Consider the following 26534-nt stretch of genomic DNA (forward strand, 5'->3'; position numbering starts at 1 on the left):
TTTCTTTGCTTCCACTTAAATTGCATGTTTTATTTCTCCCAATCCCAGCAATAGCACAGAAGCCCCATCATATCCATCCCAAACTGGTTTCTAGTAGGCTAAGATTATGGGAACCCTTATCAATGCAATTGATGCCAAGGGCTCCCAAACCCTGGGCACAAATGCGCCTGCAAAACAGATGAAAGGGAACAGTGCATTGGCCCAAATGCTTCCTGTGTCAGTTTGACTTTGCAATGCAATTTGCATCCTTGAAACTGACAGTCTGGAGGGGGGAGGAGTAATGTGAGGGAGTGAAGTTGAAATTGCCTCCTATTAGCTCACCCTTTCAACATTAAACAGAGACCAAGAAAAAATGGTTCCAACATTTCACCGCATGTATTTCTTCTTATGCAGTCTAAGCTGAGAATGCCATGTAAATGGGTCACTGCGAAATGCAGCAATTTTTCTCCAATCAAAATAAGAAACAAACCAGTATGATCTCATTTCTATTAACTTTTGAAGGTTTACAGCAGTTAAAGTATTTTTGATTCTATGTATGAAGGTTAAAAAAATCATTTTTTTTTTCATAAAATACAAGAGCAACCAATTTCACCATCGAGTAAAAGTAAAAACTGGGATTCTTTTTTAAATTAGTCCAAAGTGGCATTTTAGGAACTTAGTTGTAGGCTGCTGCGCTGACACCATGACAAACCAAAGTGTAGGGTTGGGTCTGGTTTTGTTTCGGTTTTCTTTTCAATATCCAATGCTCATGGATTAAGTTCTGGAAATGTTCCAATTGTAAGGCAGGGATCTGTTTGGATTCCACCACGGGTATGCTCCTTGGGTTGGATGCTGGAGGGTGAGGCACGTTTTGCCGGACCCATGTCGACTACCTAGTAGTCATCAAGGTCAAAAAATTCATCATCTCCTCCTTGGTATTCCATTCCCTGGAAATCTACTCGGTACCGCAAGATACCTGGGAAAGCAAATCAAAGAGTAAATCACCAGTGTTCCTGGGATCGGGAGGGTTCACTTCAATAAGGAAAGTCCAATTCCCTTGTAGAATTACAGAAAACAAAGAGATGATGATAAAAAATACAGTTCCAACCAAGGAACCTGCAACCATGTGCTGCCTCAACCTCCTGCCTCTGCCTCGTTGGATGAGCACACTTCATCTCATAGCTTGATTTTGGGATAGCCAGGAAAGCTTTGGCCTGAGACCCTGGCTGTAAGTTTAGTTTTCTTATTTGCTACTTACCTCCAATTCCACCAAATCCTTTCACAAACTGGGATCCTTCTTGTGACTTATCTGTGACAATTTCCAACGTTGCTCCAAATTTTTTATAGTTGTTAGCAAACCATTCCAGCAGGGGCATGCTTTCGATCAGCTCATGTTCTTGTCCTGTCTGCAAGGGTGACCATGAAGATACAGAAAAAATGGGATTAGGATGTAATCAAGACTTAGCCACCCTAGCTCCCGGACCCACGATCATTCTCATTCTCTCTCCTTATTAAGTGGGTGTGCCATGCTCTATGTGAATTCTGGTTTCTAATGACATAATTCTAATAGCACAGAAGTTCTATTTCAAATAACATTCCTCCTCAGGCTCTGGCTCAATGATAAAATGTCAACACACACTTAGCAGTTTTTCAACTTCTGGTTCCTGTTGTTGTCTCTAAAGTGAGGCTGTTGTAAAGTGTCTCCAGGCTGCACTCATTTAACAGCCCAGAAGAGACAAGCCAGATTTACTTTTTAGGGCAACCTTGTGAAAAACAAAGTCCTTCAACTCAGAATTTGAGGAACTTTAAGTGATCTGTGCTGGCCAGGTGACACTTTTGTGGTGATGCATACAGACCAAAGCTGCAGAAGCTGTTTCAGTACAAAAGCTTATAAAGTGAGTGAAGAAAGCAGCACAGGATTCACAATGCAGAAGAGGCACTAGTCAATCAAATCTTCCTCTTTACTATTTCAAGAATGAGAATATTTAACTACTTCATGGCACGGTCTCCTTCCTTGGAATCAGACAGGCATGTAGCATATAAGACGTGACCACCTCCTGTTGCCCCCCACTGCCAAGAGTATGAAGTCTGGTATCTCAAAGCTGATATTCTACTTTGCCAATGCCCTAACATAGATTTCCTTTCCTTGCATTTATTACCAAACTAGGAAAACAATCACATACCTCTTTGTCTGTGAAATGAGATTTATCCTTCTCTTGTTCTGGAGTTAGATAGAGAATTTTCTCCTCTGTAGTATTGGGGGAAAAAGTATGTTAACCTAGTTCTTATACACTAGCAGATTTAAGTCCCATGAGATAAGTCAGGTTAGATGAAAGGGCTTCTGAATTCATTCTATCAACCTTCTTTTTATAAGCAATATTAGTCAGCATGCACTTAATGTCTACCAGGTATACTGCTCCTACCGTAAGTAAACACCAAACATACTCAAGATACAGTTCTTGTCCTCAGGAAATTTAACAGTCTTAAGCAGACATTTATCAGTTCATGCAAAACAGTTTACGCAGACAGAAGCCACCTCTCCCAAATTTCCACCCCAGGTTTCCAGAACACAGAGGTCACCAACAAACCATAATCTTATTTAACTTTCTAATTCTCATACCTTCTGTGCCTTGGCAATGAAGAACATATCTCATTATATCCAGATTTTCATAGACTATTAGAATCTCTACAGCTCCCATTTCTAAAGCCTTTAGTGTATCTTCAACTCCAAAACAGTACTTGCCCGTGTCCTGACTGATTTCATCGAAGTATCGTCCTGTGATGAAGGATAGGTGAGGAAGCACATATATTAAAAGTTTCCTTTGTAGAAATAGACTTTCTGGCTCAAAATCCAAGAGATAGGGGTGGCTCAGTCAGTTGCACATCCTACTCTAGGTTTTGGCTCAGGTCATAATCTCATGGTCTGTGGGACCAAGCCCTGCATCAGGCTCCATTCTGACAGTGTGGAGCCTGCTTTGATATTCTCTCTCTCTCTCTCTCTCTCTCTCTGCCCCTCCTCAGCTTGCGCACACATGCACTCTCTCAAAATAAATAATAAAAAAATAAACTTAAAAAAACCCAAGAGAGAGAAAATAACAACTTAAAAATAAGAGCCAAAAGTTGTGAAAAGTCCTACCACTCTAGTTGAGGCTCTAGAAATTGACTCAAGAGTTAATAGCGGGGCCAAATACACAACCACTTGGAAAAATGTGTGCTCCATAAATCAGAAACAAAGCCAAATAATGGCCAGATTTTTTTTTTTTAAGATTTATTTTTGAGAGAGAGCACAAGCAGGGGAGGGGCAGAGAGAGGAGAGGAGAGAGAATCCCAAGCAGGCTCCACGCTGTCAGCACAAAACCAAGCGGGGAACTCAAGAAACGTAAGAATAAGACCCAAGCCAATGCTTAACCGACTCAGCCACCCAGGTGCCCCAATGGCCAGATTAATCTTTGATTTGGTCTCTATTCACCACTGCATTATAAAAGATAATACGTGAAAACTGAAGTTTGGTTCCTATTGCCAAAGGGTAAAAAGAGTGGAAATACAAGCACACTTACTAGAACTCAAGAATAAAGGAAGATTAATGACTCCACTGAGGAAGATTTTAATACAAACGTTCAATCTTCCTCTTACCCTTTTGGCATTTTGTTACATATATATAATCACACACAAATATACATACAAATACATTTCACATAATAAGTAAGTTGCATTTCACTGATACCTATTAATTTCTTCTCTTGAATGAATTTCACGTTGGAGAGGACTTCAGTAGATAGCTCGATAGCTTGGTTGAACCCATTTTCACCACCATAGGATATATCAACTAATTTTAAAACTTTTGACTGCAACCTCTGACATACACACATTAAAAAAAAAAAAAAAAAAAAAAAAAGGGATCATTAGTACTTCAAAACACCTTGACCAAGACACACTTCTTCTTAATGGGTCTTTAACCACTTCTAACTAAAGTCTAAAGAGGGAGAATACGGGGAAAGAGCCCAGTATGTTCATGAGCAGGTCTCAGTGAGCAACACTGTAAAATGTAACTTCCCCAGGCAGTCATATCACACATTTGATTAGATTTGACAACTCATTAATCACCAACAAGACTAAGTTCCTTGTTAAGGAAACAGGATATTGGTTCCTGCCATATAAAGTGGTTGGGTACAACACCACTTCTTTGGTTGAGACTTCTACCATATAATGCTACTCCCTCTCAAGAGCACCTTTGAAATGTGTTATGCCTGAGTCCATGTCACAGACCAAAAGATTTTTTTGGATTAAATGCTTTAGGCTAATCAGCTCTATCATATTACTGGGAGTTTCACTGCTTTATTTACCTCCAGAAATAAATCAGAAGACCAGAAAAACCCCTACTTTCTCTGAAATCACATTCCATTTTGAGGCTAATTATAGCAATTCACTAAACCAGAAGCTGCCACCAGACCATAATGATTCTATCTAAAAATGGTTGGTTTTCAAAGAGAAAGAAGACCCAGAAAAGCGTGGAGGAGTGTTTCTTAATAAAAACCTGTCAACTTGTTTTTAAACATGAAATTCTGTCAACTTGTTTTTAAACATGAAATCTATCACTTGAAAACCAAAAAGATGTGCATGTCCCAGTGCTCAGAGGACCCACTACTCTCACCTAGCAACTTAACAGAGCATCTACTTCTCACTTACCTGATCAAACATATCAGATTGACTTAGTTCAGTTTTAAAGTCAGCTGATCCAGCTAAAACAAGACCAGCCACATTCACTTTGTCCCCAGAAATAAAGAGCTGTACAGCAGTCTCAGCTACTTTCCGAACATAGTTATGTCGCTTTTCCATTCTTAAACGAGCAAAACGCAAGGCTGACTGACCTCCTCTACCTTTGACACAAAAAGTGGGAAAAAATGGGTAATTAGTAAAAAGTACAAAATAACTTGTTAATTAAAAACGAATCATGCCATTATCTAACAAAAAGACAGAGAAAAATTACTATTTATTTTAAATGAATGTTTGGCACAAACTTATACACATTTTCCGAATAAATACCAATTATCTTATCAAAAGAAGAATCATAAGCACCAATGAGTCATGTGTCATTTCATGATGACTCTCATCTGGAGTTATTCCCTTTATGTAGTTGACTACCCCTTAAAAAAATATCTTATTTGTTAAAGTAATCTCTACCCCCAGTGTGCAGCTTGACTGAAATCACAACCCCAAGATCAAGAGTTGCACGCTCTACCAACTGAGCCAGCCAGGTGCCCCTACAGTTGACCCTTAAGAAAAACACAGTGTATTTCTGTAAATGTATTTTCTCTCTGATGATTTTCTCATTAACATTTTTTCCCTAACTTAAAGAATACAGTACAAAATATAATTAACATACAAAACATGTGTTAGTCAATTGTTTATGTTAATGGTAAAGACTTCCAAAAATAGGTTATCAGTAGGTAAGTTTTTGAGAAGTCAAAAATTGTATGTGTGTGTTTGGCGGGGATGGGGGGCGAAAGTGCGTGCCTGGGTGGCTCAGTCAGTTAAGCATCTGACTCACTCCTGATTTTAGCTCAGGTCACAATCTCACAGTTCATGAGAGTAAGCCCTGCCAACAGGCTCTGCACTGGGTATGGAGACTGCTTGGGATTCTGTCTCTCCTCTCAAAACAAGTAAATAAATAAACTTAAAAAAAAAAAAAAAAGTTTTATGTGGGTTTTCAACTGTGCACAGAGGTTGGGACCCATATGTGTTGTTCAGGGGTCAACTGTACTATTTGTTTCTTTTTTGCTAGACACAAAATGGGCTCATGTTCTCCTCCTGTGTTACCATGTTTCTTTGGGAGATCCACAGTGAATTTGTGTAGGACTTCTCTTGTGTTTCCTTGGAGTGTGCCAAAAAGTGCACCACTACCATCTATTACAATGAAGCCAAACTTGCTGTCATCCGAAAGTAGTGCTGTAAGAGCCTGAAAAGCAAACATAAGTTATCACACAATAAATAAATCCCAAAGCTTTGTTAGGGTCAAGACAAAATCCAAAAGGATGTACATACAAGCCCTTTTACCCCATCCACAATGGTAGGAGTACTTAAAGTCATTTTATGGAATAATTTAGACTATAGCTATAAATATGTAAGCCATACGGTCAATTTTGAAACAGATGCAGGGAAAAACGGCAACAATAATGATAGAAAGCCTTTCAACAAACCTGACCTGGACACATGAATAGAAAACCAAGAGAGGTATAGGGTTCAGATTAATTCTATCCTTGATTTGATTTAGACTGATGGCAATCCATGGAACATAATGTTGAAATGAAAAGTCCAAACTCTAAAACAACAACAGTACAAAAAGCTAACCTCCATCAGGTCACTTTCTGTATTATCCCATCATTAGCAGGCAGCATTTATTATAGCAAATAAGGGTATCTTGTAAATCAACTCTAGAGAAGGAGTCCATGAGGAGAAAACCCAGAAAGTCTACAAAAAGATCTAGATTTGAAATGTTTCATTTAACATATATGTCTTGAACACCCTTAATGGTATCAGGACCTAAAACTCAATTTTATTAAAAAAAATTTTTTTTAGGGGCGCCTGGGTGGCGCAGTCGGTTAAGCGTCCGACTTCAGCCAGGTCACGATCTCGCGGTCCGTGAGTTCGAGCCCCGCGTCAGGCTCTGGGCTGATGGCTCAGAGCCTGGAGCCTGTTTCCGATTCTGTGTCTCCCTCTCTTTCTGCCCCTCCCCCGTTCATGCTCTGTCTCTCTCTGTCCCAAAAATAAATAAACGTTGAAAAAAAAAAAATTAAAAAAAAAAAATTTTTTTTAATGTTTATTTTTGAGAGAGATGTGAGTGGGGGAGGGAGGGGGAGGGAGAGGAGGCGGGGAGAGAGGGAGAGAGAGAGACACACACAGAGACAGACAGACAGACACACACACAGAATCTGAAGCAGGCTCCAGGCTCCGAGCTGGCAGCCCAGAGCCCGACATGGGGCTCAAACTCAGAAATCGGTGAGATCATGACCTGAGCTGAAGTTGGCCACTTAACGGATTGAGCCACCTAAAACTCAATTTTAGGCACCCCTAAAACTCAATTTTATTTTAAAGGTATTATATAGCTAATGATTTGGAGTTTTTCTGGGGGAAAATTCTCCTTCTAGGTTAGCTTATAATTATATCCCCATAGTTCTATCCCCACAAAGAACAAATATTTAAATAGTCCTGGAACCCATATAGATGGGTCAAGAGTTTTCCTGATGGAAATCTGCACACCTGGTAGATGACTAGTTCCTAGGTGCCAGGCTTCTTTGGAGTTAAGAAATACCCTTTCCATTTTAACTAAGGAAGAAAATATTTCCTTTAAGAATTGACCAGAAAGCAGATTAATCATTAGTAATCAATCTTTAATCATACCATATCTGAAAATTAGCATTAAGACATGAATGTTGTGCCATTATGTCACAATCTGTTAGGTGGCTTGATTAGTTTAGGTTTTCAATAATTCTGCTCATCAGGGAATACTTATCCCTCTTAAGAATGTGTAATTGTCCTGATGAAGCGACATAAATTGTGTTGTACAGCATGTCACATTCACATCTAGTTATCAACATATCAGCTGAAGCCAAAATAAACAAAGCTAGCAAGATTAAAGAGTACCTGGGAGGGTTAAGGTTTAGAAATACTAATGAAGCTAGCTTAATAAAAGCTAGATAACACAAATAACAGGTACTACTTAAATTAAGACTTGAAATCTGCTTTCATGAAACTAGATACAGGTAAGTGGGACATGGTAGCTAAGAGCCTTCCCAATGAAGCTTTCGCCAAAAAGAGGCTGGCAACTGGGGCGCCTGGGTGGCGCAGTTGGTTAAGCGTCCGACTTCAGCCAGGTCACGATCTCACGGTCCGTGAGTTCGAGCCCCACGTCGGGCTCTGGGCTGATGGCTCAGAGCCTGGAGCCTGTTTCCGATTCTGTGTCTCCCTCTTTCTCTGTTCATGCTCTGTCTCTCTCTGTCCCAAAAATAAATAAACGTTGAAAAAATTTTTTTTCAACGTTTATTTATTTTTGGGACAGAGAGAGACAGAGCATGAACGGGGGAGGGGCAGAAAGAGAGGGAGACATAGAATCGGAAACAGGCTCCAGGCTCTGAGCCATCAGCCCAGAGCCTGACGCGGGGCTCGAACTCACGGACCGCGAGATCGTGACCTGGCTGAAGTCGGACGCTTAACCGACTGCGCCACCCAGGCGCCCCGGAAAAAAATTAAAAAAAAAAAAAAAAAAAAAAAAAAAAGAGGCTGGCAAGATAGCCCAGAGAACAGTCTCAACCATCTATGCAACGAACCAAGATCCAACTGGAATTGGACTTCCTGTCAAGTTAGCAGAAATCATCCATTGTAAACTGTGTCGACAAATGTCAGTTCTAATTCCACTGTAGAGGTTTTTCCCTAAGTTGATGAAAAGCAAAAGACTGAACTAGGAGCCAGCTGTGAATTCCTGATTGTTCTACTGTTGACTGATTTAGGTCACTCTAATGAGGTTTCCTTTCCACCCTTAAATTTTATCTTATGGCAGCTCTGTCACTCAAAAGTTTCATGGGGAAATAAAAGCTCTTACAGTCCTAAAGGTTTTATAATTTGTGAACTGAAAACTAAGGATGCAAGAAATATAGGCAAGTATCATGGGTATACAGGGAGAGATGGAGAGATAGGCAATTATTTCTTCACCTCTAACCAGTTCTCCAAACCCAGTTTAGCACTTTCTTCAAACATGATGGTCATTCAGTGTGTCACAATTAATGTATAATTTTTTTTTTTTTTGAAAATACCCAGCCTTGTGGTACAATGACTTAGAAAATAGTCTAGCAATTCCTCAAAAGGTTAAGCAGTTACCATTTAACCCAGCAATTTCATTCTTAAGTATATATACTGCCCTCCCATGAAAACGTATGGTCACACATATGGTACATGTATGTTCAGAGCACTATTATTCCTAATATTCCTGATGAACAGATAAATCAAATATAGCAAATATGATCTGGTAATAAAAAAGGATGAAGTACTGATGCTAAGTGAAAGAAACAAGTCACAAAAATCTACCCATTGTATGAAATGCCCAGCATAAGTGAAATCTAGAGAGACAGACAAAATCAATGGTAGCCTAGAGCTGAGAGATCTTGGGGAGGCGGGGGTACGGATGGGGGGTGGGGGGGAGGATGGTAATGACTGCTAATGGATATAGGGTTTCTTTCTGGGATGATGAAAATACTGTTTGAACTTCTTACCTCTGTATGGAATTTGTTGTCACACAAATACAATGACGTATTAATTGGTTTGAAAGGTTCAAAGTCAATGTTGACTTTCTTTTCCTTTCCTTCTTCTGTTACAATGGTACCACAGTAAACAACCAGGCCATTTGGAGGTACTGCAAAAAACACACAATTTCTCTACTTAAATCTATAGCTAATTTTCCTCAATTAATAGAAAATGTTCCTAGTACTGTCCCTACTCCTTTATTATTTTTAAAGATTTATTAAGTAATCTCTACAACCAATGGAGGGCTTGAGCCTACAACCCTGAAATCAAGAGTCACATGCTCTAATGACTGAGCCAGCCAGGTGCCCCGTGTCCCTGGTTCCTTTAAGTCATAATTTAAATAAAGCAGAAATATCTGTAAATCTCTCCGGCAGAATTCTCTCCCTAATTTTAAAAATACTTGAGATGTTTAAAAAAGGAGGATTTACACTTTTAAGTAACTACTACTTAGCTTTAAAGAAAAAAAAAGGGGAGAGAGGGGTAAGTTCCAAGGCCAAAGGTAAATTGCTGATGGCTATCTGAAAAAGATACAATAGTGACCAAAAGCATCATGGCAGGATCAAAGTGGAAAATATAACCAAAACACAATAGAGGAGGAAAATGATCAAATTCTAGATTACCTTTGTTATAAAGTTTGAGTCTTTGTTGTACAGATGTAATGGCTCCCAGGACTGAAAGGCGGTTTACTCGTGACTTAATGTTAGATGCAGTTCCAAACTCATCTGCTAACATTTTTGCCACTCGTGAAATCTGGTCTTTGGGAGGAATGATCAATGATATCATGCTTGTGCCATTGCTGTGAAAGAAAGAGTAACATCAGAGGTTCAAGTACCACATAAGTCAAGAGTTTAAATTCATGCTTATCATAGTAAAGGGAGCTAATGAAATCCCCTTAAAATAGAAATATATCACTCTCAGTGATTAGGAAGATAGGGACTATTCCAGTGTAATCAAAGTATGCCCAGAATTAGGAAAAGTGATCAGAATGTGATAGGTACTCAATTATTTGAATCAATTTTAGCTAGCCAAAAGAAAAAGTAGTAAGGCACTTTAAAGGATGCTTGGGAAACACCTCATTCTTCAAGGGCAAAGAGAGAAGCTTTCATAAGGGGGTGATAACAGGCTGGAATATGACAGTGAGTCCATGGTAGAAGCTTGGAATCTGGTGGTTCTTCAGTGGGAGAAGCCACCACAGGATGATACAACAAGTCTTTACAAAGTCTAGATGAAATAACTGAATATCATAGTGTCTCTCCTTTTCTTTAAATTCCAGGCTCACCATGAAAATTTAAAATCACTAGTTTAGCACCCTTAGGAACTAAACTAGTTCCTAATAGGAATAGCAGAATCTTGGAATTCAAACAAACATCCCAATTAGGAAATCATACATCTACTCTATGTGTTTCTCTAAACGTATTTTACATATTAATCACTTTTTAAAAAAAATTCATTTTGACACACTGTGTGGAGGGGGGGTGGGGGGGGGGAGAGAGAGGGAGAGAGAGAGGGAGGGAGAGAGAGGGAATCTGAAGCAGGCTCCTTGCTGTCCGCACACAGCCCAACGTGGGGCTCAATCCCACCAACTATGAGATCATGACCTAAGCCAAGATCAAGAGCCGCTTAACCACCCAACTGAACCACCCAGGCGCCCCCATATTAATCATTTTTCAATCTAAGACACACACACCCCATATATGAGAAATTGGCCAATTCAGGGTGCTCAAACAAATTCCAGCTTCTAAAATTCAAAACCAGGACCAAACTCTGAACTATGAAGGACACTACTATCAAAGCCTTGCCACGTGGGAGGTCCCTTTTGAGCAGCCACCAACTTCTGTATAACCTCAGTATTGATGCCAAAACCTTTTTTAGCTACATTCTCCAGACATTTATTAACAAGATCTCATTTCAATATTTCTACTTCTACTTGAAGCAAACACAAAACTACATTATCAAAACAAATGAACTCATCACTAATCATCAGGGTAATGCAAATCAACACACAAAAACACTTCACACCCATTAAAATAGTTACCATCAAAAAACAAAACAACAAGTGTTGGCAAAGACATGGAGATATTGGAACCCTATGTCTTGCTGGGTGATGTTAAGTCACACAGCCATTATGAATAGCAGCATGGCAGTCGTTCACATAAACACAGAATTACCACATCATCTAGCATTGCCACTTCTGGGTATATACTCCAAAGAGTGAAACTGGGAACCAGATACTTAGGCACTAATGCTTACAGCAGCAATGTTCACAACAGCCAAAAGATGGCTAGAATTCCTACGTCCATCTATCCATTTGATGGATCAATAGTAACACAAAAAAGTGGTACATATATACAGTGAAATATTATTCAGCCTTAAAGGAAATTCTGACACATGCTACAATCTGTATGAGCCTTGAACAATTTATGCTAAGAGAAATAAGTCATATACAAAAGGACACATACTGTATGATTCCACTTACATGAGGTATCTAAGAGTAGTCAAATTAACAGAGACAAAAAGAACAGTGGGTTGCTGTGACTGGGGGGAAGGGGAAATAGGGTGTTGTTTAGCATGGTTTCAGTTTTCTAAGATAAAGAGAGTTCTAAAGACTGGTTGCGTAACATTGTGAACGTATTTTTAACACTACTTAACTGCATAAATAAATTGGCCAACATGGTTAAATTTCATGTTGTGTGTACTCTGCCACAATACAAAAGCTAAAAGTTCATTTATGATAACACAATAATTTAAAGCACACATTCTCTTTAAATTAGGAGTTCTTGGGGGCACTCTACAATAAAATGTAGAGAAAACCTTTATCCACAGGTATCTGAAATTTTAAAATGTCTGGAAAAATATCTTCATATAGTAAAATTAATCCCGCAAATTTGTTTTTTCCCAGTATTAATGTTGGAAAGGGACCTCATTTACATAAGACCTTGCCCTTTTAAAGTCTTCTAAGTGGTAAATCCCTCAGTTCCCTTGCAATACAAGTTTTTTCTATAAGCAGACAAGCTGCCTATCTAGCCCTTCCAACTATCAGAATAGTTACATTCAGATTATCAGCTTATTTTCTATCTTTGAAACTGGCACTGTTTCTGTTGGGGTTTCTATTTAAAACCCAGAAGGTCAGTTCATAACCTTTGCGATACTTTCCTCAATGAACTACAAGTTGATCAATGACAAATGACAGTACCTGGTAAAGTATGGTGTGTGCTCTGCTGCCACCTCTTGGGTAGGGGAACAAGTATTCTAGCCAAACCAGAGAAGCAAGCAAATTTATGAGGAGCAGCTTTACTTGGCATCACAAACACAATCAAAATGATCATAAAACAAAACTGCTTCAGGACAATCCTTTGCTCATGCACACACAAACACACATTAAGTCAGGTGTGTCACTCTCTAAAATGTTTTTCATTTTAATGTTCACAATACAACTACATAAAAGGAATTTTTCTAAACCAGGAGAAGGTGCCCAGAAATAAAAAATTCTACATAAAATTCTACCTGTGGCCATGTTCCAGTTTCTGGACTAAATGGAAAAAGAATTACCAAATGAAACAAATGGTTATCTTCAATTACAAAAAAAAGAAAAATGCTCTTTACTGTCAGTGAGTTCGTTGGATCCTATTTTTAAGCAACCAACTGTAACAAACTGCTTTTCTTCCAGTAATTTATCTTTCTAGGTTTCTAAAAAGGAAATTTCCTAAGAACCTTTCAGATAAGTCTTTAACAGAGTTATGTCAAACACGATAGGCTAGGGGGAGAAGACTTTGCTTTCATAGGGACTGGAAACATTAGACACGTAAATTTAACTTCAAACATGGTCTCTACTGTAGTTGCCATTTACCTGTCTCTAAACGGGCTGTCAATTTATGCACAATAGGAAAATATACAAAATGGGGAAAAAAGAAGATATATGAGAAGTTTTAATATGGACTTTACTAGCTTGTGCTTATTCTCAGATTAACAATTCTCAAAAGAACGTATTTCTCTATCCCACGGGCTCTTGGAATCTTTAGGGATCAAAGGAGTTATTTCTCAAAAGGGCTCAGTTTTTAAAAGCTGACGTGCTCTGATTTACGGAGTAGTTTCCTAGGAGATGGAACTAGCAAAGAGGCAATCAGTAGGGAATGGAAAGAGAAGGGGCTCCAAGGATAGCAGGGGTGAAGGCTCAGCTCAGGAAGTCAACAGGCACCAGACCCCAAAGGATGGAAAATTTAAGGCTAAAGAGGATGTTGGGACAAATTCACTGAGTGAACCTAAAATGCCTGAAGGAAATCCTTAAAGCAAGATAATCATGCAGAGGACAAAGCAATGACCTTAAGATAAGCAGCTATTTACTTTCCACTGCAGATAGGTTAAGAAGATAAGCATTCATTAAGCAACTTTGCTGTTATAGCACCAGAGTTGGACAACCAACCTTACACTTACAACTATGTAACATTCTACAGGACAAAGTAATGAAGACACCTGAGAACATTATCTTGCCATAGGTTTCCACTTAAGTAATTCAGAAATGTAGCTTGCAAAACAAACAAACAAACAAACAAACAAACAAACAAACAAAAAATTCTACCAAGTTGCTAAATCTGAAACACTACTTGAAAGTTAGTTTTGGCCTCCTACTCCCTTTGAATTTTGATTAATGCTCAAAAAATGACCTTTCACTAGTTTCCCCTTTACGTCTCTCTCTCTCTCTCTCCTAGGTGAGGGGGAGCACCTTAAATTTTTGAATTCATCTTTATTAAATGGATGGCCTCTATTTTAAAATTTAAAGGCTACTTGATAATATCCGAATTTTTTTTTATGTTGGGTTTAACAGAAGCATATTTAAGTTTTACCAGGAAAGTTTCCAAACAAAATAACCGCTCATTTACCCCCAAGGCAAGCCACTCAAGGTCGCTAGACCAGTTTGTGTAAACACAAAAATAAAATCAAGGAAGTTGAATTTTCCTTTTTTCCTTTCCTTTTTTTTCTTTCAGAAACACACAACAGGGGAAGGGCAGAAAGAGAGGGAGAGAGAATCCCAAGTAGGCTCTGCACAATCAGCGTGGAGCTGGACCCCGGGTTCAAATCAAACTTGAGAACTGTGAAATCATGACCTAAGTCAAAATCATGAGTTGTACACTCAAATGACTGAGCCATCCAGGCTCCCCAAGGAAGTTGAATATTTCAAAGTAACCCGAATAACCCACAGGGAAGAACAAGAAGTAAAACTCTCACCAAGGAGTTGCTGGCTACATATACAAACTACTACCTTTTTAAATTTAAGAGTTTTCATGTACTGGTCTGCTTTGCCACTATATCCTTTTTCAAAAATCAAAAGGCTCTCATTTAAGAGTTAGTGAATTATAAGGTACAGCAATGATTCACATGCAGGTTGTAAAAACTGGGCAAAGCAAGACAGACAATACACAACAATGTGCCACATAGGGCTCCCAGGGGCTTCTGCTCTTAGATTCCTTCTTGTTCTCACCATTTTAGGGGCATTTTCCCTTATCAAAGAAGAGTTCATCAATGCTTTCAGAGACTAACTTCTGAGAAGTAAAATATTTGGGAGACAGAAGGAAGTAGTAGTTGTAAATAGACTAAATGCAGACAGTAAATAAAACTAGACAAAACTCAGGAAGGAAGAGAATTTAAATAAAGAACTGACAGCTTTTCCTTCCTTCAGTCTCAAATAGATGGTTGAAGGAAAAGTTTCTCTCCCTAAGATGAGAGGTTATGATAGTGCCACCAGTTATCCATCCAAGGTTTTGTGAATCCTGCCTGAGCACTATTAACACAGAGACATTTATAAGGTTACCTGAAGTACCAGAACTATAATGTATTTCAGGAAGAAAATGCAAGGTAATCAGAACAAGCCTGGACTATGGGATGTGTTTAAGTTTAGGTCTCAGAATTCCAGCCTTGGATTCAAGGTACCTTCTGATGAATGACACACAGAGAAAATCTAGGCACTCTTTCACTTGTAAAGAGCTTATTAAGATTCATCAATAATGCTCAAGAACATTTTAGAAAGGTAACTGGAAAAAGAAAAAACCTCGTAGTTCAGTGACCTATTTGCATGAGAACCCTGAATCTCTGGAAAATTTTCTAAAGGAGCAAAACAAATGCTCAGCAACAAAAATTTCCCCTTCCTCCACCTTGATTCCATCACTCCCCCAATAGGGACAGTGACGGTGGTGGTGACTGTGATTAAGAGGGAGTCTCAATTTTCAGAATGACTGATTCCAACAGAATCAGCATCACTTCTGATGTGTAATTAGGGCTGAGAATCACTGGTTTGGCTAGCTTTCTGCGTCTGCAAGAAGGATCTCTTGGCCAGCTGAACTCAAATTCCATGACCTCATCCACACCTAAAGAAGATCAACTCACAGAACCCACCTGCAGGAGGTAAGATGCTGTCATTTACCCTTCCTGGCAGCAATACAACCACAATGAATTGTCCAACTTTTCCCAGATAGAACACAAATGTCCTGCTACCCCTCTCCTCACTCTTATGTAATGGAACTACTTTCAGGCTAGGAACCAGAACACTTTAGAGACTGCCTATAATACTTTGTAATTACGATTTAGAGTATGTGCTCACCAAGGAGCTTTCATCTCAATGTTTGATGGAGTCGTGCCTAGGATATGGATGCCCAAGGCTTCCCACCATCCCCTTTTCAAGCTCAAAAAACTCAACTTAAATCTCAGTCAAATCATTTCTGATAATTGCCAAGCTAGCCACATTATATGGATCACCAGCTGAAAAATCATTGAGTTCCTCTCCAATTTCTACTGCCTTTGTCTGTATTTCTTATTCACCATGGGGTTTCTATTTTTCTTTTACCAAACATACCAAGTTTAAACTTTGAGACTACAGCAGTCTTTCTGATATGGGTTTAATATGGGAACAGAGTAGGAGGCTGGTTAGGAGCACAGATTTTTTTTGAAGATTTTTTATTTTTAAGTACTCTTTACATCCAATGTGGGGCTTGAACCCATGATCCTAAGATCAAGAATCAACATGCTCTTCCAAATAAGACAGGCAGGTGCCCCAGGAGCACAGATTGGACCTCAGTTTCTACTTTCTTCCCAAGGTCATGAGGGTTCTGTAATACAGGTGAAGTACCTAGCATGGATAGCAGATAGTAAGTGCTCATTCAAAGGTAACCAGATGGAACTGTAGCTCCATGTACTCTACCCCTCTGCTCTTTAGTAGTATAATCAGAAAGAATTAACATGACAGCAAGCACAGTGGGGGGGGGGGGGGTATTTCAGATGGTGGTAAGTTTTATTTGAATCTGAGTAAGTCCAGAGATAAAAGCTGACTTTGTGGTAGGCAACTACCATTCTTAGATTACAGGATTTATCAAATCTTCCAACAGAACAAAAGAACCAAACCAAAAATGCAGTTCAAATTAATACAGCTAGAGCAGAAGCAATTTTGTATAAAGAAAAGCAGAAATCCTTTCCCCTCTAACACTTTAAATAATTTTATTATACAAAAGCTTAAGTAGCTTTATCCTACAGCTGTGGCATGGTTCACGTTATTTTGATATAACCCAGAGTTAGCCACTACTTCTGCCTAGTTGTCAGTCACTTCAAAGATCTAACCCCACTTTCTCTTCCATCAAGTATCAAATAGTAAGATAACATGTTGCTTACACTAGGTCTATAGAAGCTTCTTAAGGGCACACATCATTTTAGCACATGAATCTGATGAATAAACAAACGGTTAATTCTTAACATCAGAAAGAGGATCTTCTATATTTGGTCTCCTCTAGGCAAACACCAGAGATTTATTCTAAACTACCATTTAAAACTTTGCTAGTCTTTGGAGAGGAACCAACATTTGCCTAGAAATGACTAAGTGTCCCAGCTTTCGCTTCGTTAAAAAACCCAAATCACTCCATTAGTCTTTAAACATAACAAAACCAATACTTCCAAAGTGTCTTCTTTTGCTTAATTTTGTTCATCCTGAACTTGATGCCCCGGCCCCTCATCATCTATGAGGCAGATTGGAGGTGGATGGGCCTGCCTTTTATAAACAGTTCAGAGAATACCAAACTAGGAGGGAGGATTCTATTACTGTTCAAAAGACTAAACAGAATTACCAGAAATTGGTTTATGCAATTGACCTTAGGGTCAGAAGCCATTACCAGATGGGACAAAGTCCAAGATCTGAATATACTGAGACATTAAAACAGCTTCTACAAAGAAAAGAATAACTCACATGTCCCAAAAATTTCCAGCAGAAAGCTTACAAAGGTTCATTTTAGTATTTTACCCTCAAAAGCACTACAATTACTTAGTTACCCAAAACAAAAATGTATGTATCTGATGCCTTTTTATACAATTACAGGCATTCATTTGGTCTTAAAAAAGAAAAATTTTAACAACTTCACAAAGTTAACCTAGTGGAATATTCCACCAGGGAGCAGCAGAAGCTGGAAAATTTCTCTAGTAGTCTCACATCAAGGCAAAGCCTACAGGTAGCAGTCACAACCAGCATTAGGCACCAGTGTTCTACAAGGAATCCTAGAAATGAGATAGTTCACCTGATGTTTCTTTACCACCACTATAAGTACTTTACACATAAAACAGAAGCCACTGCCTTCTTCTTACTGTTCTAATACACAAAATGAAATTCTGTGGAAGGATTTAAACCCAAGTTACTTCCCTCACCAGCGATGCTCATTAAGAGTAAATATGTTTGGTACTCAAGTTCTTCCTTGGGTAGATTTGCAAATAGCATGTCTGTTTTACTTTTATCTTTGCTCCTGGGTCTCAGCACACCTGCTCCCTCTAGTAAAATGCAAATCTCCTTGGACAAGAGTCCTCCTTTCAGAAGGGAATGGGAGATGTTTCTACTTAGCAAAGAAATACCAATCAAAGAGGAAGGCAGCGTGGTATATATAATAGGATCACAGGCTTTGAAATCAGGAAAGTAGGAACAGAAAATCCAGCACTGCCCCTCACCAGGGTGGGGCGTGATGTTAGGCAAGCTACTTAATCACTCTTTATTTCAATTTTTTCATCCGTGAAATGGCAATAGTTTCCTCACAGAATTGCTGTGAGGAGTCAAAATGTAGGCTATTCACCTCATCTTTAGAAAACTAGTTTTATTAAAACACATCTCAGCCACGAACCTCTAACCCTGTCTTTCCTGAGAATTCTCTTTGCTTAAATGTAGTCATTAAGCCCAGAAGATGCCAGAAAATAGGAGCCAAGAAAGGAAGAATATTTTTTAGTAAAATCTAAAAACACCCAGAGGTATTAAGGAATTAATGTTTGGGGATCAGCACTTTTCATTACTTGCAAATGAAAGTTTATTTAGGTTGAAAGGCAAACTGTTGGGACTGTCTTAAGCTTTGTCATGCCAACTTTACGAACAAGGCACACATGCACAAATGCTCTGTGCTATTTCAATACCCTGACAGCTCACCAACCATCAACCAACACAAAGCTCTTGGATCTAATTTTAGACTAACTGGCTTTCAATCAAAAATGAATTTCAATTACAATTTCAAAGCCATAGAGCAGTTACAGCTTCACTCCATCACTGTATCAAAGATACTGTATCAGCCAAATACTACTGCCCAAGGTAACAATCTATGACAGTACCTGCCTTGCCTAGGAAATCTGCCTGAGTAGTTATACAACCTTTTTTGGTATCTGATAATGTCCAACACCTCATTCTAGACCCTAATCATCATCTTACAGCACACCCCTCTTCAACATGTACTGTGTTATTCTGTACTTACTAACATGGGTCTGGAAATGGTTCATATAATTAATTCAGGGTTGTGTGTCAGACCATGTTCTCACTGCATTACACATTTTTTTCAAAATGTCCAGTGTCCAACCTACAGATATTTAAGTTTGTAAGCTAACTGGTTAGTAGTAAAAATGCATTTGTAGGCTTCAATTTTTATATATCTAGAACTCTGGATGTGAGTTTGGAGAAATATCTGATTTAGAGGGCCACAAATGTGGCAGGGAAAAAAATCTTTTGTTTTGACTAAGAACATTCTTCTCAAGGAGACCTTAGAGCATCAAATGAAAATGTGAAAACAGAAGAGCACAGGCACAATATCCCCAAGTTAATCTGCATGACAAGAGGTAGTTTTCAGGCATCTGAAGACAGCAAGTCCTCTGAACTGGATAGGAAGGATGGGGACAAAAGACACAGCATACACTGGATGTAAACTTCATGTTTGAAAACTGCTGTTAATTACATACAAATTAAGCAGACTGAAAGAGCTGGATTAAAGCACAGGAAACACGATCAATGTATAACATGTAAGAATCAAATCTGTTTTCATCTTTGTATCTGTAAGAGAATAATGAAATTATGGCTTGTAAAAACTCAATTATGTTTTGGGGGAGGTGAGAAGAGAGCAAAAAATTATTTCTCTTAATTTTCATTCACTGATACTCAGCGAAAGAAAAGGTATCTGTTCAGAAAGTGACAAAAATAAGAAACAAGGAAGTTTCCTTTTTTTTTTTTTTTAAATTTTTAATGTTTATTTACTTTTGAGAGAGAGCAAGTGAGCAAGCGAGCGCAAGCTGGGGAGGGGCAGAGAGAGAGGGAGAGAATCCAAAGCAAGCTCCAGGCTCTGAGCTGTCAGCACAGAGCCCAACCTGGGGCTTGAACTCAGACCGCAAGATCATGACCTGAGCTGAAGCTGGATGCTTAACCAACTGAGCTACCCAGGCACCCTGGGAAGTCTCCATTCTTAATACAAAGCAGGCAAAGGTTTAAAGTGTGTCCAGTGGCATTAGATAGAGCTGTTATCAAAGGAAACTTCATGCTCTTTGGGTAAATTGCCCACAAGAAACCTAATTTCCAACCTGCTGGAAAGAAGGGCCTCAAAGCCCTCTCTCTAATCCCTCTCCCCCTCATTAAGGTAACAGATTGCTGAGGGGCACCTGGGTGACTCAGTGGGTTGAGCAGCTGCTTTGGCTCAGGTCATGATTTCGTGCTTTGTGGGTTTGAGCCCCACATCAGGCTCTGTGTGGCTAGCTTAGAACCTAAGGCCTGCTTTGGATTCTGTGTCGTCCTCTCTTTCTGTCACTCCCTTGTTCGTGCACTCTCTTGCCTCAAAAATAAATGTTAAAAAAAAAAAAGATAACAGGCTGCTGAAGAATTAATAGACACCTATAGAATGTATCCTACAAAAAGGTTCTATTCTGAGATCCATAGAGAACACGCCAGACTCTGAAGAAATTTCTGCTGTTCTAATTCTTAGTTTCAGCAGTGGGTCTAGGGAAAAGAGGCAAATTTTTCCTTCGGACTCTTCAAATAGGATGTAAGACCATTCAGCTCTGCTCCTAAACTTATTTTAAGTTTTCTCACAAGAGAACATCCGGCACAAGGGGCCACACTGAGCACACCCTCAAACTCCAAGCTTTTAAGAAAAAGAGCCCTCTGATAAAAGGTTCCAACTGGTCTGTGTGTATGGGGGTGGGGGGGAGACACCTATAATCCACACTGCATTTGGCCTTAAAAGTTACTCTAATTAGACACTTGTGCTTACCTAGGAGTGTGTCCACAGTAAGCCTTCCCTTCCTGGAAGGATAAGTATATCTGCTACTACAATGAGAAGTCTGTCAAGGATTGAAATTCAAAGACAGTAATTGTTCATTAGGTTCACAGTGCATAAAACATTATTTCTGAATCAACAGCTGTTAGAACTAGTTCTGAGTTGAGGCAGGCAACCAATGACACTCAGGAGTGCATGAAGGCTACCACACCCTATCAAATATCTTCTCTTCCCTTTTTTCTCTTCTCATGGCTCAGACCTGTTGGTGGCATTTGTATTCTGACCTCTTACTAAGAGGCTAAGACCTCTGTCTGTAGTTGTAATTTGGTCTGCGTTCATCTCTTCTCAAGAAATTAAAAACATTCTAATTTTTGACTTTTTTTTTTTTTTTACCTAAGTAAAAATAAAAGTATCTAAAATTCATGGCTTTGAGAACATTACACACGACATTTAGGTGAATGTTCTATTAACCAACAATTTTCACTTGGGGAAGGTATTCAAACACATTTAATATACTTTACTCGATTCAAATCATATTCATAGCCTGTCCAAATTATTTGTCTGTAAGGTTAAAAAAAAACCTATTCAACAATCTCACAAAATTACTTTTAATTCAACATAATGTGAAGAATTTTATAGAGATTTATTTAAAAAAAGGGTTATATGGTATAAGAAATGTATGTGGTTTTCGTCCACAGCTTTTGACAAAGATTCTGAAACCCTTAGGATTTCCTAGGTTATGGAAGGTTTTTGTTACTCATAAGGAGTCTCTAAAGAGCACACCAGACTTATTAATGAAGTGACTAAGGGTGGGTCTCAGAATGGGGTGGGGGTCACCAGAAAGGCCAGGTAACTACCTGAGGGTTAGAACTTTCAGCTCCATCCAAAGACCTCTGGGTAAGGTTTGGGGCATGGAAGGAGGGACAATCTACAGATGAAGTTTTATAATGTCTTGAACAAGATTTAGCGAACTTCTGGGTTGGTTAACCTAGGATGTATGCCCCAGTTCCACAGGGACAGAAGCTCCTATACTCAGATGCTTCTGGACCTAACCCTAAGTACTCTTCATTTGTATCCTTTATAATATATCAGTAAATCTAAGTAGTGTATTTCCCTAAGTTCTGCGGGCCATTCTAGCAAATCATTAAGCCCCCAATTTAAAGCCTGTAGGTCAGAAGTAGGGTAAGCCCAGACTTAACACAAATGGGGGCAGTCTTATGGGACTGAAAACTTTACCTTAGGGGATCAGATGATAAGTTTATGTAATACTAGAATTAAACTGTAGGACACTCAGCTGTTACCCTCTAAGACTGGAAAAATGCTTGGTGTGGGACCCTCTTCCCAATTTGGTTTCAGAACTATTTAAGAGTACAGCAGAAAAGAAGCTATATTTTGGGAAAGAAAAGACAGTGATGTATATAGCCAAATTATTTCTATTTTCTTCAAAGTCAAAATATCTACAAGTTGTTTTTTAATTAAACAGGAAAATTTAAAAATGCCAAAGACCACTACAGAAGACCTAAATAAAGTTTACAAACTGTGCAGATCTTCAAACAAGGGTTATTTGAGCCTTCATTATTTCTGACATATACAAGGTTCCCCATCAAAATAAGTGAAAAAGTATTCTGACACCTGCAGATGCAATTTAGCCCAAACTAACCTTGTCTCTCACATGTACCATTGTCCTTGGCTATAACGGGCTCTGGCAATGATTTTATTACCTGAAAACTATAAAGCTTCCATCCTTATTTCTGGGGCTATTTCTTGACGGTTCAAAAAAACATTAGCAGGAAAAAACCAACCCACCCCCCAAAAATTTCCCCCCACCTACCTTTCTTGTAACATTATATTCCACTTGCTTTAGTTCCTTACCCAGAATACCCACAACCACAGTTCCATTCACATGGCTCTAGTTCCAGTTTTGGCTTACATACACATTTGTCCCCATTAAGCCAACGATGGAGAATCATAAACCAGGAAGAACTTCCACTAACATTAAGTGGGACTACGTATACCAAAAAAAGCGGCATATTATTTAACACACACACAGAAACTAACATTCAACTAAACTTACATGATACTAAATAGGTCTGTTTCAGCTAACTTAAATTTAAGTTATATGACTAATACTTCTTTCAATTCAGAAAATTAAGTACATTGTGGGCTACAAAAAGACTCCTGGCCAAGTTCCCTATGTTAGTCATTTTGGCTCTTATAAATGCTCTTCCACAGATATGACAACATTAAAAGGCTGTTATAGCTTAGATTACAATTTGAGTCAATCCAGCCTTATATTTTTTGAAAACATTTAATATATCCACTGCACTGTGTAACACACTAGTTCAAGCCCTGGGCTCTACTACACTTCAGATACCAAGTTATTTAACCTCTCGGCCTCCAACGCCTCGGCTATCAAATGGTGTCAACACTTTCTGCCAGGATTAATGAAGTAGCTTACTGCTTAACAGTGTCTAGAACATACTAACTACTCCATAAAGTATGTGCTTAGAAACTTCACTCTGTTCAGATGTACTTAATTAGTGAGTCCATTTTGCAGCAGTTCCCTTTTAAAGCTAAATATAGTTAATATTATCAAAAGATAATCACAAATTGACTCAATTTCAAAATTACTCTTATCACACCATACTTTATAGCTGTTAAAAACAAACCAATCTGATTTTCATGCCCAGAATTCAACACTACTGGGAGGGGGAAAAATTTGTTTCAAAAACAATTCTATTATCCACCAGTAAATTTCACTATCTAGTGCTAATAACCATGCTTGAACATTTTCAGTTTTCTCCTTAAATCCACAGGCTGCCCAACACCAGTACGTATAGATTCATTTGGTCATTCAGTTTGTCTTTAAATGTCATTACACTTCTTAAAATATCTTAGTGTTAAGAAAACATTTCTCATAATACAGTTCAGCCATGAACATGAAATCTTGCTATTCCTGAAAAGAAATTGGTATGTACTGGGAAACTTCTGAAGCAAGCTGAATACACTTGTTGACTCTTTACTAATACCCAGAAGTAGCCAAGATTTAAAATTTTCATGGGATCAAGATGCGATCAAATCCTGAATAAAAGCAAAGTAGGAAATGATTATCAACCACATAATTTGTTTAAAAAAGACTACTCCCAGCTATTTGAGAAAGCTTTAATTCTGGTCTAAAATGTCCAAACTAACTTCATCACTAAAAAGTAGTCACTAAGAACCTCATTTTTGGTGAGCTTTAAACTTTACTGAACTTTGCTTAATAAAGGGATAAAGCCTTTAAAAGCTGTAAAGAGGAGCTTAAAGGTTTCAAGTGGCTAGGTAACATGGCAAGGGACAAATGTAAGAATTAACTTCCTTCATCAAGCCATAAAAAGAAATGCTGTTATTACATGCAATGTTTTATTTTTAATGTTACTACACTCAGACAATAAATTATAATCGTTAATTTATTTTAGACTTCCTAAGAGAATATAACGTATGCAGATTCTAATGTGTGAACCTGCCTCCAAATTAAAGTAGTAAGAGAACAAATCTACAGGTCATATCCAACTTTAAACACTGCATCAATGATGCATAAAAGCCATACTCAATTGAAAGTAACACAACAGAAGATCCCAGTGAAATGAAAGAACCTGGCTAGCCAATTCCTAGTAATGCATCAGACATAATGGGTCAGGACCTGTATTACCCCTCTTGTAATAATGTGCTCACACTTGGGGAATAATTATTCAATTTACTATATGGCACAGAACCATCTGGGTTCAAGTTCCTGTAAGATTATTATATAAGTCTGAGTATTTTATTAAGTTCAAAGAAACAAACTTAAATAAAAAATAAGCTGCCACCTTCAATTTCCATCAGGGAAAGAGTTAGCAAAAGCCCAAGTCACTAAACTGAGCCAAACTTTCAGAAGCTTCATTTCAAGCAGAAACGTCACTAACTTAGTAAGAACAAGACACAATGGCAAAACCAATTATCAACCCTAGCTCTTTGGTGTAACTAAGTACACCTTTCATAGGGTAACAATTTCATAGGGTAACAATTAAAAGCTTAATTAATCCTATCATTGTAAGCCAACCAATCAAAGACAAACCTGGACTGGAAACCAGAATGCACAATTCTTGTGCTGAAAACAAACCTTCAAAATGGCCTGGGGCAAGGCACTCTGCTATTCTAAGAATGCTCAAACATACAAATATGTCATGTTCCAAATGCTTTTTTGGGCCACTTCCTGTAACCAAAAAGTTCCTACAACTGGAAAAAGAACAAAATAAAGTGAGAAAAGGGGAGTACCTCTGACACAACTTCACCAAGTAATTCTTTGTTAACCTAAAAGGAGCATATACACCCAGTTTCAATATAACATTTCCATAGTGCACATCCACAAAATTTACAAAAGGAGACCCAAAGCCCATCTAATTCAGTTATGAATTTCAACAAGCACTAGTACATCAGGAACCTCTATCCCTGAAAGTTCCAGAGAGAGGAGAAAAACGACCCTGTTAACAGTTCACATCAACTGCCCCATAATCCGGATTTCTCCTGGATATACAGACCCAGGCAACCAAAATGTCCCCTCTATCCGACCCCGCATATGTTGGCATTTTCAATTTATAGGCGGATACTTTAACAGCTAAAACCAGGAAGCTCCGGGGGTAATTAGAGGACTTGGGGGAAGTCATCTGGGAAGAGCTGGAAGACCCAGAGATATCAGAGGAAGTCAGAAAGAGGCTGTCCCTGACCACGTCTCCGTCCTGTCCCATCCAAACTTCACCCACTCGGATCTCAGAAAAACAGGAGGGAGAGGCCATTTTAATAAGGTATGGCTGAGAAACATGAAGGAAGAAGAGAGGAAATCAGGGAAGAGCGTTCGGAAAGGAAGGCCGAGCCCTTTCTCCCCAAGTACCCGAGTAGGGTGGCAGCACCTGGAGTCGAAGAGGGAAGTGTTGGATTCAAATGCCTGGGAGAGATTCAAAAGTAGCAATGACCTCTCACGTAAGGGGTTAAGTGGTCCGAGACCCGGGAGCCGGGCCCCTTATGCCCCGAAGCAGGGGAAGGATCCCTTCTCGGGCCAACCGCGCAGACCCTCGCCCCTGGGTCGGGGGCTACTACCCAGAGATCCAGAAGGCGGGAGTTGACTAGTGCCTGGTTCTCCTCATCCGGCCATGCGGCGCGGGGGCGGCCATCCTGAGGGGTCCGGGAACCAAGAGGGCACGGGGGGGCCGGACGCGGCGCTCACCCGCGGGCCGCCTCCAAGCTCTTGATGAGCTTCTTGATCTTCCAGATCTCCACGTTCCTATCGGCAGCACTGGGGTCGTCCGCCATCTTCTCGCCTCCTCCTCCCTAGAGCGGCCCGGCGGGGCCCGGAGACACCAAGACCACAGAGTTAGCGCCGCCGCTGGGGCAGAGCGGCCCCCTTCCTTGCCACCCCCGAGAGGCCCTCTTCTTCCTGCCCCGCGCAGCCCGCCGCGGCGGTCGCTGGCTTTTCCCTCCTTCGGCTTACCTAAGGGCCCAGTCCTGGGCGGCAGCGGCTGCTCCTCCCCGGCGGCGGCTCCGCGGCGGCGGCTCTGACGTAGGACACCGGCTCCCTCTCTCCAGGCAGCTGCATGTGTTGCAATCCGCTCACATGGGGCCTGTGACATCACTTCCTCCGCCAGAGGCTAAGTGGAAGTCGGCGGGCGGAAGGGAGGGGGCCGGTGCGGAAGAGGGGAAGCTCTGCGCGCG

General features: G+C 39.6%; 1 protein-coding gene across 2 annotated transcripts; it reads right to left on the minus strand.

The window, feature by feature from the left end:
• On the minus strand, positions 1-26460 carry ETF1 (eukaryotic translation termination factor 1). Of its 2 annotated transcripts, XM_047872501.1 has the most exons (11): positions 26314-26460; positions 26050-26153; positions 9894-10069; positions 9243-9382; positions 5797-5935; positions 4666-4856; positions 3704-3833; positions 2600-2755; positions 2163-2227; positions 1238-1385; positions 1-955 (listed from the first exon to the last, which is right to left on the minus strand). In XM_047872501.1, exons 2-11 carry the CDS (start codon positions 26133-26135, stop codon positions 873-875), a joined length of 1314 nt encoding a protein of 437 aa, XP_047728457.1. In that variant the 5' UTR covers positions 26136-26153; positions 26314-26460; the 3' UTR covers positions 1-872. The 2 variants fall into 2 exon arrangements, with proteins under 2 accessions (XP_047728457.1, XP_047728534.1); XM_047872578.1 differs by lacking the exons at positions 26050-26153; positions 26314-26460 and adding an exon at positions 25923-26026.
• Positions 26461-26534: the final 74 nt, after the last annotated feature.

Source organism: Prionailurus viverrinus, chromosome A1 (assembly GCF_022837055.1).
Source record: "Prionailurus viverrinus isolate Anna chromosome A1, UM_Priviv_1.0, whole genome shotgun sequence".
Classification (NCBI taxonomy): Eukaryota; Metazoa; Chordata; class Mammalia; order Carnivora; family Felidae; genus Prionailurus; species Prionailurus viverrinus.

What these genes read in the sequence shown, in the direction of transcription:
- ETF1 (XM_047872501.1), bottom strand. Translation starts at nt 26,135, where the DNA reads ATGGCGGACGACCCCAGTGCTGCCGATAGGAACGTGGAGATCTGGAAG. An exon ending in ACTCAAACTTTATAACAAAG is followed by an intron (nt 9,383 to 9,893) that starts GTAATCTAGAAT and finishes TGTTTTTTGCAG; the next exon opens with TACCTCCAAATGGCCTGGTT. An exon ending in AGGATTTGGTGGAATTGGAG is followed by an intron (nt 956 to 1,237) that starts GTAAGTAGCAAA and finishes TTGCTTTCCCAG; the next exon opens with GTATCTTGCGGTACCGAGTA.